Source organism: Pongo pygmaeus, chromosome 3 (genome assembly GCF_028885625.2).
Source record: "Pongo pygmaeus isolate AG05252 chromosome 3, NHGRI_mPonPyg2-v2.0_pri, whole genome shotgun sequence".
Classification (NCBI taxonomy): Eukaryota; Metazoa; Chordata; class Mammalia; order Primates; family Hominidae; genus Pongo; species Pongo pygmaeus.
Genome location: NC_072376.2, coordinates 1748836 through 1759916, shown reverse-complemented (window position 1 = coordinate 1759916; position 11081 = coordinate 1748836). Strand labels below are relative to the sequence as shown.

Below are 11081 nucleotides of genomic sequence, written 5' to 3'. Positions count from 1 at the left end.
ACTTGCACACCCCGGGACGGCCAGCAGGGGGGGTGGTAAACAAAGGTTTTCTGCACGAATCTGCTTTCCCCTTCAGGTCGGGGACTCGCAGTGCTGTGGCCAGGGACAGTCAAAGCCTTCACTGAAAGGCAAGGCTGAGGTGCAGGGTGCCACCTTCAAGCACAGAAGGGCCTGAATGGCCTCTGCAACGCCTCCCTGGGATGTGGCCATGCTGGCCCAGCACCCGCCTGCTACAGTGGAGTGCCACGGGTGCAGAGAACACCTTCCCAGGGACCCACCATCCCTGGGGCACTCGCTGCTCACAATGTGGGACCGCACGGCGCAGGGCCCCCGACAGAAGAGGCAGCTGTTGGGATGGTTGAGGCTGGACTACAACACAGGGCACAAACACTGTGTCACCTGTTCCCCGGCCTTCAGGTCCCTGACAAGACGCAGGGTCATGTGCCAGTGCCTCAGATAAGGGGCCCATGTTACCTGCCCTTCTCTTCCAACTCTTCTCTAAGTTTGAAGATGTCAAAACTGAGAAACTGAGGGTGAGGGACCTGTCAGACTGCTCACAACTGCTCTGCTGCCCAGCTGCCACCTTGGGGCGGCATTGCCCCTCCCAGGCGGCCACTCAGCTGTCCTCTGAATGATACATGGGCAGCTGCACGCAGCGGCTGCTCTTGGTCTCATCCCACTGACGTGGGAGCACCACAGCGACCACCACCTGGGCCTCAGCAGAGTTCCAGAAAGGAGATGACAGCCAAGAGTCCAAGCCACAAGCTCAGAGTCCCTCTGGCTGGAGCCCCTCAGGGCCAACCTCTCAAGCCCCTCCCGGCTCCTCTACACCCTCCGCCCTATGGAGGCTGCTGGGTGACCCTGGAGGCATTGGGGAGAGGCAGGGGATCTGTGGCTCTGGGACGGATCACACCCATGGCAGCTGGGAGGCAACTTCTCTGCTGCTGGGTCTCCCTTCCTTCTTGGAGTCATTGTAAACCAGTGTTTGATTCATTCTCACTTCGTTTGACCAAATTTCAAAAGGGGCAAAAAACAAAGTTGAAAAGTAGCAAGCAGACATGGGAAGAACTGCAAATTCAGGCTGGAGGGGTAGAGGCGAGACGGACCCAGGGCCCAGAGAAGGATGTAGGAAATGCTGCCTGTACTTACTGGTGACATTTTATCTCAGGGGGTGAGAAGCATCAGTGGTATTCTGTTCCTTATGCTTTTCTCTGCACATCTAAAATCTGCTTAAAAGTTTTGGGCCAGCCGGGCGTGGTGGCTCATGCCTGTAATCCCAGCACTTTGGGAGGCCGAGGCCGGCAGATCACCTGAGGTCGACAGTTTGAGACCAGCCTGACCAACGCGGATAAACCCCGTCTTTACTAAAAATACAAAAAATTAGCCGGGCATGGTGGCGCATGCCTGTAATCCCAGCTACTCAGGAGGCTGAGGCAGGAGAATCGTTTGAACCTGGGAGGTGGAGGTTGGGGTGAGCTAAGATTGCACCATTGCACTCCAGCCTGAGCAACAAGAATGAAACTCTGTCTTTAAAAAAAAAAAAAAAAAAAAAAAATTGGCCAGGCATGGTGGCTCACAGCTGTAGTCCCAGCTACTAAGGAGGCCAAGGTGGAGGACTGCTTGAGCTCAGGAAGTTGAGGCTGCAGTGAGCTGTGATGGCACCATGGCACTCCAGCCTGGGTGACAGAGTGAGACCCTGTCTCAAAACAACAGCAACAACAGTTACATCAGCAAAAACCAGCAGAAAATCATGCCTCTGGGGTCCCTTCCCACCCTGGATGCAGATGAGGTGTTCCTGGATGCCCAGACAGATCAGTTCAGCCGCAGAGTAAAGAGCTGCCTCCAGGATCCTCCCTTTCTAGGCAAAGACAGCTACCGCCTCGCCATCTGCTTGCAGGTGAGAATCGGGTTGGCCAGCAGACTGCCAAGCCTGACCCAGCACCCAGCGCCTGGCAGGTCCCGCCGACCATGCACACACTGAGTGGTAGATCGCACAACATGGTTTCTTTGCCTACAAGTCTATCTACTGTTTCTAAGTCCGAAGGTGAGCGGAATTCAAGATAAATGAAACTGCGGATTGTCCTTCCTGTAGATGGGGTCAAGACATTTCATCAAATTAGAGGAGCAAAGATCGTGGCAAAGGCACAGCAAAAATGTGAAGTATGGGCTGGGTGCGGTGGCTTACACCTGTAATCCAAGCACTTTGGAAGGCTGAGGCAGGTGGATCACCTGAGGTCAGGAGTTCGAGACCAGCCTGGCCAACATGGAGAAACCCCATCTCTATTAAGAATACAAGAATTAGCCAGGTGTTGGTGGGCACCTGTAATCCCACCTCCTGGGGAGGCTGGGGTGGGAGAATTGCTTGAACATGAGAGGCGGATGTTGCAGTGAGCAGAGATCGTGCCACTGCACCCCAGCCTGGGCAACAAGAGCAAAACTCCGTCTCAAAAAAATAAAAAGCAGGGCGGGCACGGTGGCTCACGCCTGTAATCCCAGCACTTTGGGAGGCTGAGGCAGGCGGATCACGAGGTCAGGAGATCAAAACCATTCTGGCTAACATGGTGAAACCCTGTCTCTACTAGAAATACAAAAAATTAGCCGGACGTGGTGGTGGTGGGCGCCTGTAGCCCCAGCTACTCGGGAGGCTGAGGCAGGAGAATGGCGTGAACCTGGGGGGAGGCGGAGTTTGCAGTGAGCCGAAATCGAGCCACTGCACTCCAGCCTGGGTGACAGAGCCAAACTCTGTCTCCAAAAAAAAAAAAAGGTGAGGTATGAAGTTATCCAAGCATCCAATGATCGACTTTTCTGTTAGTGAACTGGCCACATGCTGCATACACTCAGTGCAGATTTCAGGAAAAATCCAGCCAAGGCCTGCCGGGCGTGGTGGCTCACACCTGTAATCCCAGCACTTTGTGAGGCCGAGGAGGGCGGATCATGAGGTCAGAAGGAGATCAAGACCATCCTAGCTAACACGGTGAAACCCCATCTTTACTAAAAATACAAAAAAATTAACCGGGCGTGGTGGCAGGAGCCTGTAGTCCCAGCTACTCGGAAGGCTGAGGCAGGAGAATGGCATGAACCTGGGGGGTGCAGCTTGCAGTGAGTGGACATTGCGCCACTGCAATCCAGCCTGGGCAACAGAGCGAGACTCCATCTCAAAAAAAAAAAATCCAGCCAAGGCCTGATAGAACAGGACAGCACATTCCTGCAAGAGCCATCGGACAGAGAGCGTGAAGCTCCAGCATGTCCAGCAGCACCAACACTTACTTCTCTTTCTGTGTCCAGACCGGGTGAGAGTTTTCCAGTCCAAGGGCGTCATCCTGAGTGAAAGGAGCCTCAAGTTTGCTGGCCATGCTAGGACTTAGAATCCTGTGCGTCTGTGGATCCCGCAGAGGTGTCTGAAAAGTCACCTGTTGCAGAGTGAGGAGGAGGGTACCTATTCATTACTTCAAGCTGTTACAGCCACACCAGCAATGTCCTGCAGCTCAGAGGTCACCAAGAAAGCAGGCCCTAGGGCAACCTGGCCAGCCACACACTGTACAGGTCACACTTACCTTCATAGCTTTGGCCAGGTTCTTGGGTGGCACATTTTCTTTCTGTGACACACGAAGAACAGACGATCTTCCGGTAACTTCTGGTGGCGAAAACAGGAAGTCGCAATTTTCTGTATTTTTTTCACTGCTGACATTTTTGTCGTTTAAGACCTGCAGACTCATTCTGGAAAAGCAGAACATGTTTGTGTCAGTGTGAGGGCAACACTACCATGTTGTCCAGACACAGACGTGACAGCTGCCACAAGGGGTACGACCACTTCCCGCACAGGTGTACTCATTGCTCTGGAGCTCACACCTCCCACACGTGTCCTCTGCCAAGTGGGGCAGAGAAAGCCTCAGATTGAGTCCCCATGTTGCTTCAGAGACTCACTCTCCAGCCTGGCAGGGGGAGCCATGGGCAGCACTGCTGCCTCCTGGGACCAAGAGCTAAAGGGCCTTCAGGCTGAGATGGTGAGAAAGAAAAACCAAGCCTGCATAATCTCTACTGCTGTATTACTACATCAGGCAGAAGTCAAGAGACAGAAAAGCTCTGGCCTATAAGAAACCCAGAAGAGCCAGAGGAAGCCCTGGTCTCCCCACAGGCCTCTGCGTGTGCCGTGAGGCAGGACCGGGCAGTAGAGGGCAGAAAAGCAGGACAGCGGCTCTGGTCTGCTCTCTCCCACCGGGCTAGGCAGCGGGACAAGACCAGGCTGAGAGGGTGAAGGCCCAGAGCAGGAGCTGGGAGACGGTGCGCAAACAAGGGAAGTCCAGAGCTGAGCAACAGGTGCCAAGGAACTTCCACATCAGGGCCTCCAGTCAGTCCCAGGTTCCAGGGCCGCCCAGGTCCTCACGCCGGTCACCCACACACTTGCCACCCTTTCTGTCTACAGCGTTCCTAGTCTAGGGAATGACGTAGGCACAAAGGCTGCCAGAGAACCGAGTGTCGACCTGGGCAGGAACCCCACGGGCACCTGATGGTGGAGGGGGACCTGGGGAGGCTTTGATTTGAAGAAGAGCAAAGTTGGGGAGGGTCCTGGAGAAGAGGGAGGGGGCAGCCCGGGCAGGTCGGTGCTGCAGCTTGAGAAGCCCACTGTGGTGCTGCGTGTGGGTGGGGAGGTTAAGAGCAGGAAGGAAGCAGGGAAACCACAGGCTTCTGGAGCCCAAGGAGTAGAGGCCAGACCAGACCCCGGCCTGGTCACTGGCACATATGGGACTTAAGAGACGACGCTTAGGTTTTTGGCCTGAATAACTGGGTACAGGGCAGGCGAAGGGCTGCTGGATCGCTGGGGGACCCGCAAGCCTGGAACTCAGGGAGAAAGTGACTCGGAGGAAGCCTTCTAGCGGCCTGGAGGAGCTCGGGAGAGCAGCAGACCCAGCCTTGGTCAGGAGGGGCCTTTACTGACTATGGAACCTCGAGAGGGGCTCTGGGCAGAGAAGGGACCGGCCCCAGGCTGGCGCTTTGGTGCTACTCTGGTGCACAAGAGGGATGCGGTGCGGGGGAAGGTGGAGCGGCGCAGCAGGTGCGGGGAAGCGGTAGGGGCCCAGGTGTCCGCCGCAAGTGGCCTAGATGGAATTGGCCCCCAGGACGGAGGCCGGAAGGGACCAAAGAACAACAAGAGAGTCCGCGAGCTGGGGGCCAACAAAGAGCCAAGGTAGGCGACCGAGAGCCAGGAGAGGGTCGAGGAGAGCAAAGCACCTCGGGGCGCCCGCTCCGCCGTCGGTCTTGGCCCAGCTCTAGCCGCCCCTGGCCACCGTCCAGGGGACCCAGCCCGGCGGTCGGTCTAGGGCCGGGTCCCATGACAGGGCGCGGTACGGCTCTGGCGGCGGCCCCAGGAGGAGCCGTGGGGGACGCTTCCCGGGGAAAGCGGCGGCCGGGGCGGGAGGGCGAGGGCCGAGGGCGGGGCGGGGCGGGACGGCCTCGCGCCCCCAGGACCCCAGCCTCCCCGCGTCGTGTAGCCGCTCTCCTACCTGCCCACCCGCCCGTTGCCGGGCTCTGAGCCCGCGCCGCCGCCGCCAGGAAGGAGGGGTCCGCGTCTGCTCCACGCCGGAGTCCAAGCCTGGCTGCTACCGCCGCCGCGCTTCTAGCCCTTGATGGCCGCCGGCGCGCCGGAGTTTCAAACGCCGACGGTTGCTTTCGCGCGGCCAATCAGCGCGCGGCCGGGGGTGGGACCGCAGGAACGCGGGTGTCCAATGGGAAGTTGTGCCTCGCCGGCCCCGCCTCCCCCCCCGCCTCGTGCGCCGACGGTTCCGTTTCCGGAGTGGAGGGCACGCTAGGAGTGTCTGAAGCTGAGACCGCGGGCTCGCCGTCGCCCCATGAATTTCGGGTTCTGCAGCTGACGCTACTGGGCGGGGCTTCATGGCCTCGCTCAGGCCTAAGTTTCCCCAGCTGTGCATTGAGACCAGGTGCGGTGCCGCCTCCAGGGCCGGCCGTGAAGAGAGGCCGCACCCGCACGGGGACTGCATCTCCCAGAGCGCCCCGCGGGCGGCCGAGCGGCGGGACTCCATCTCCTAGAGTGCCCCGCGGGCGCCCGGGCGGCGGCCGCCACAACCGCCAGGTCCGGGACTGGGCGCTGCGGCCTCTTCCGCGCGCCGGGGGCGGGGGCCTCGCCCGACAGCTTCCCGGCGGCTGCGCGATGGACAGCCCCGAGGTGACCTTCACTCTCGCCTATCTGGTGTTCGCCGTGTGCTTCGTGTTCACGCCCAACGAGTTCCACGCGGCGGGGCTCACGGTGCAGAACCTGCTGTCGGGCTGGCTGGGCAGCGAGGACGCCGCCTTCGTGCCCTTCCACTTGCGCCGTACGGCCGCCACGCTGTTGTGCCACTCGCTGCTGCCGCTCGGTGAGGCTGCTCGGGTCGGCCAGCCGCATCCTCTCCTGCGCAGGGCTTGCTGGGAGGTCAGGAGGAGGCCTCCGCCAGCTCCCCGAGGCCCCGAAAGCGCCTGGGCGCAGCTGGGGAGAGGCGCCGGTCCTCATCCAGAGGGACCGCGGCATGGGCTGAGCGCGCTTAGGGGCGCCGCCGGCGCTGACTTGCAGGTGACAGGAACCCAAGTTCAGAACCTTGGGCAGGGGATGCTCCGGCCCACCAAGTCCTGAACCGTCACGTGCCTGGGGGTTGCAAGGCAAAGCAGCCTTTGCTTGTCGTGGTTGGGCGCAGTAGCCAGGAGAGGGCAACTGTTGATTGAGTCCAACAGAAGGGGTCGGAGGGGCTGTGTGGATGGTGGCACTGCACTAGGCCTTGGAAGGTGGGTGTGGAGAGAACAGGCGGATTTGAAGGCAGTTCCAGTTTGGGGGCGCCACAGGGGCAGAGGCTGGGGAGGGCCTCTGTGCAGTGCAGGTGGGACGCTCAGAGTTGTCCAGAGGGGTGCTGGGCTGGGCCCTAGGTGCTAGCTGGGGCTGTCCCTCTCTCAGCTGGTTGGATGACGGACAGGTGGGAGGTGGGGGGTGTAGTGGCTGGAGGGGGATTTCAAGGGGGTACCTCTGGAGGACACGGGGGCAGACGCAGCCCTGGGAGGACAGATGGCCAGTGGCTGGCCAGGTCTGCCACTGTGGGGATACAAGAGGGGTGACCCTCCACATCCTGGTGTGAGGATGCAGCTTCCTGCGCCCAGGAGAGCTGGAGGCAGGTGTGGGGTGGAGGCGCCCAGGCCTGCCTCATGGAGAGGGTGGGCTGGGGGCCCACTTGAGAGATGGATGGGGCTGAGTGGGGCTGGGGCCCTGACCAGGCCACTTTCTAGGGCTACTGGGTGGGTTTCTGTAGCCCTTCCAGCTGCACCCTCCCCAGAGGGCTGTGAGGGACCGCAAGTGAATCGTGGCGGCCACACCTGGAGCAGACAGCACAGCTGGCCTCGCGGTCGGATGTCAAGCTCTTTTTATTTTTAACTTAGTTTGAAAGTTTTCAAGCTTTATTAGGTATTAGTTACCTATTTTGTTTTTATTTTTATTTTTTGAGATGGAGTCTCGCTCTGTCACCCAGGCTGGAGCGCAGTGGTGTGATCTCGGCTCACTGCAAGCTCCACCTCCTGGGTTCACGCCATTTTCCTGCCTCAGCCTCTCGAGTAGCTGGGACTACAGGCGCCCGCCACCACGCCCAGCTAATTTTTTGTATTTTTTAGTGGAGACGGGGTTTCACCATGTTAGCCAGGATGGTCTCGATCTGACTTTGTGATCCGTCCGCCTCGGCTTCCCAAAGTGCTGGGATTACAGGTGTGAGCCACCACGCCCGGCCCCTAGTTACCTATTGTTATATGTCACGTTACCTTGAAATGCAGTGACTGGGCTAACTCCAAATGTGGACTATTACTTTTTGCCAACTGGAACCTGCTGGTGCAACTCCTCACCATCTCCATGGCTTATTTGGACCTTCAAATTGTCCCCGATCTGGCCAGCAGGGCCTTGAAGCTGGCTCCGTGTCCTCTGGACATGTCCCATCATTTTTTGAGACTTGCTTCCTTTCTCGCACATAACTTCTCAGCTCTGGGATGGGCCACATTTGATCAGCCTCCTCAGAGCGGGTGAGATTGAGAGACTGAGATCCTGTCCAGGCAGCTGCCCTGGCAGGCCAGGGGTCAGCTCTGCCTGAGGTGACACCTGATTGTGTTTATTTTTCCCTTTCTAGATTTTTGTAGTTTTTTCAATACGTATTGTGTGAAACTAAAGCAGCAAATTAAAAACCTTTTCCCCTAATATATCCTGCCTTTGCCAGGCAGGGAGAGAGTGGGCTGGCTGGGGAAGTGCAGAGTGGGTAAAGCCCACTTACCCTGGGAGCTGACCCTGGAACCCAGGCAGAGGGCCAGGTCCAGGGCTGTCGGTGGGTGGACAGCGGCCTGGCACTCACTTTCCCCTGAGGCTCACCCTGTCCTTTGCAGGCTACTATGTGGGCATGTGCCTTGCGGCTTCAGAAAAGCGGCTCCACTCCCTCAGCCAGGCCCCTGAGGCCTGGCGGCTCTTCCTGCTGCTGGCCGTGACCCTCCCCTCCATCGCCTGCATCCTGATCTACTACTGGTCCCGTGACCGGTGGGCCTGCCACCCACTGGCGCGCACTCTGGCACTCTATGCCCTCCCACAGTCCGGCTGGCAGGCTGTTGCCTCCTCCGTCAACACTGAGTTCCGGCGGATTGACAAGTTTGCCACCGGCGCACCAGGTGCCCGTGTGATTGTGACAGACACGTGGGTGATGAAGGTAACCACCTACCGAGTGCACGTGGCCCAGCAGCAGGACGTGCACCTGACTGTGATGGAGTCTCAGCAGCATGAGCTCTCGCCAGACTCGAACTTGCCCGTGCAGCTCCTCACCATCCGTGTGGCCAGCGCCAACCCTGCTGTGCAGGCCTTTGACATCCGGTAAGAGTGTGGTGCCTGCGGGGGTGCGGAGGGGGTGCAGAGGGTACATGGCAGTCCAGAGCCAGGCTCTGGCGCCACGACCCCTGGGAGGTGCTGGGTGTAGCTGGTGTGGACTCCAACACTCCTGGGCTTGTGTGACACCAGGCAAGGTGTCCACAAGACACCAGTCAATGAGCCCTCCCGCATAGCCCTCCCTCGGGCCCCCCTGCACTCTTGGCCTCCCCTTCCACTCCCTGGAGCCGCCTCCCCCAGATTCTTGGGGAGCACTCAGGACAGTGCAGCCCTCAGGCTGGACAGCTGCCTTGCTCCTAGGTCTGCCCCATGCCCAGGCTGGGCCGTCTGGCACTGGGTCCGTGGGCTCTGGCCTTAGGGCCATCTGTCTTGGTTGGTCCTGGTGCGACAGCTGCCCTGTCACTCCTTGGGGTGTGGCCTCCATTTTCTGCTCCCTTTGCCCTGCAGAGGGGCCCAGCAGCTCTCCTCCCTGCAGGCTGAACTCCACTGAGTACGGGGAGCTCTGCGAGAAGCTCCGGGCACCAATCCGCAGGGCAGCCCACGTGGTCATCCACCAGAGCCTGGGCGACCTGTTCCTGGAGACATTTGCCTCCCTGGTAGAGGTCAACCCGGCCTACTCAGTGCCCAGCAGCCAGGTGGGGGCCTGGGCCAGGGCTGAGCGGATGGGTGGGTGCCCATGGGCGTCTGCCTGGGCTCCTGGTGACGCTCCACCTGCCCGCAGGAGCTGGAGGCCTGCATAGGCTGCATGCAGACACGTGCCAGCGTGAAGCTGGTGAAGACCTGCCAGGAGGCAGCCACAGGCGAGTGCCAGCAGTGTTACTGCCGTCCCATGTGGTGCCTCACCTGCATGGGCAAGTGGTTTGCCAGCCGCCAGGACCCCCTGCGCCCTGACACCTGGCTGGCCAGCCGCGTGCCCTGCCCCACCTGCCGCGCACGCTTCTGCATCCTGGATGTGTGCACCGTGCGCTGAGTGGGCTGGGGCCCTGAGGTGACTCTGTGTCTCCCCCCAAAGCCACGGGGCAGGGAAGGGGGTGGCTGGGCCTCCTGGCTGGCAAAGGGCTCTATTTAAAGCACATGATCTAGAGCAACTCACCTCTGCCCTGGGTCTGCAGAAGGCTGAGGACTTTTGGTTAAAAGCAATCCTCATGAAAACACCACACCCTGCTTGGCAGCCAGGGTACAAGTCCTGGGTACCTCCTCTTTGCCTCCCTCCTGCCCCCTTCCTGCTGGTGGGGGCAGATCCTGCACACACAGACACAGCGTTTGCCCCCGAGCCATTCCCTGGAGACCCTGGGTCTACCCCAGGTGGTCGTCATCTGGGCCATTTGCCTTACTTCTCTGGAGCATACCCGCCCTCAGTTACGTGCCAGACCCGGACCGCATTCTCCTGCCCTGTCCTGGAGCTGGCCCCTGGCTGCTTGGAGAACCCTGGGTAGGTCCTGAGGGTGGGATGGAGAAGAGGGTACTGCTGTGGTGTGGGAGCAGTCCTGGGGCTTCCTGGTGGCTGTGGCCAGTTGAGGGACCGTTCGTGGGTGGGGTGGCAATGGGAGGACAGGTCAGAGCGCCCTCATTTGTGGGGCTGCCCCTCAGGTTCTCATCCTGTCCTTGGTGCCTTTTGCTGCCCGACAAGTCCAGGGAAGGCCGAGGCCTCAGACTCTTGGGTAGGGGTGGGGGTTTGAGTTGAGGACCAAAGTGCCATAGCGACATCCAGAACACAAGCCCACCAGGGGTCCAGCCCAGGCTACCCACTCCCCTAGGGTCTCCCAGGCTCAGAAGGGGATGCACGCCCCCTGTGGTCAAGGCTCTGGTGGGCATCTTGCCCAGTTCCTGATGGTTCAAGGGGAGGGGGAGACGTTGGCCAGGCCCCAGGGCACAGCCCTGACACAGGTGTGGCTACTGGAGGGGCCCTCACACCTGCGGCCCCAAAGGCCCTGGGCTTGGCTGTTTGAGGCAGAGGTGATGGACTCAGGGGGCCTGACACTTGGGATTTGGGAGGCTTCCTAGAGCACTCAGCAGGTGAAGGCAGCAGGGGCCATGGCCGGGAGCCAGACCTAGCTTTGACCTGAGTTTTAAGGGCTGCCAAAGAGGGGCAGTGGGTTGGGGTTGTTTTTACTACAAAATAAGTTACTTAGTTTTATAAAGACAAACCTATTCTAACCAAATGACACCATATTTAATAAAATTTAGTCTGAAGTGA

The 11081-nt window shown here is 59.7% G+C and overlaps 2 protein-coding genes across 4 annotated transcripts in view; one reads left to right on the top strand and one right to left on the bottom strand.

The window, feature by feature from the left end:
• TACC3 (transforming acidic coiled-coil containing protein 3) overlaps positions 1 to 5786 on the bottom strand; it is a 24275-nt gene extending 18489 nt beyond the window's left edge. For both annotated transcript variants that reach the window (XM_063663470.1, XM_063663471.1), the window contains exons 1-3: positions 5502 to 5786; positions 3555 to 3717; positions 3268 to 3410 (exon numbers count right to left, since the gene is read on the bottom strand). In XM_063663470.1, coding sequence (XP_063519540.1) covers positions 3268 to 3410; positions 3555 to 3716 — 305 coding nt within the window. In that variant the 5' untranslated portion in view covers position 3717; positions 5502 to 5786. The remainder of the gene's footprint in view (positions 1 to 3267; positions 3411 to 3554; positions 3718 to 5501) is intronic.
• On the top strand, positions 5780 to 11081 carry TMEM129 (transmembrane protein 129, E3 ubiquitin ligase). 2 transcript variants are annotated; one of them, XM_054486793.2, is made up of 4 exons: positions 5780 to 6371; positions 8398 to 8872; positions 9360 to 9519; positions 9606 to 11081. In XM_054486793.2, exons 1-4 carry the CDS (start codon positions 6167 to 6169, stop codon positions 9852 to 9854), a joined length of 1089 nt encoding a protein of 362 aa, XP_054342768.1. In that variant the 5' UTR covers positions 5780 to 6166; the 3' UTR covers positions 9855 to 11081. The 2 variants fall into 2 exon arrangements, with proteins under 2 accessions (XP_054342768.1, XP_063519543.1); XM_063663473.1 differs by lacking the exon at positions 9360 to 9519 and having other exon boundaries at positions 6167 to 6371.

What these genes read in the sequence shown, in the direction of transcription:
- TMEM129 (XM_054486793.2), top strand. Translation starts at nt 6,167, where the DNA reads ATGGACAGCCCCGAGGTGACCTTCACTCTCGCCTATCTGGTGTTCGCC. An exon ending in CCACTCGCTGCTGCCGCTCG is followed by an intron (nt 6,372 to 8,397) that starts GTGAGGCTGCTC and finishes TGTCCTTTGCAG; the next exon opens with GCTACTATGTGGGCATGTGC. An exon ending in GTGCAGGCCTTTGACATCCG is followed by an intron (nt 8,873 to 9,359) that starts GTAAGAGTGTGG and finishes TCCTCCCTGCAG; the next exon opens with GCTGAACTCCACTGAGTACG.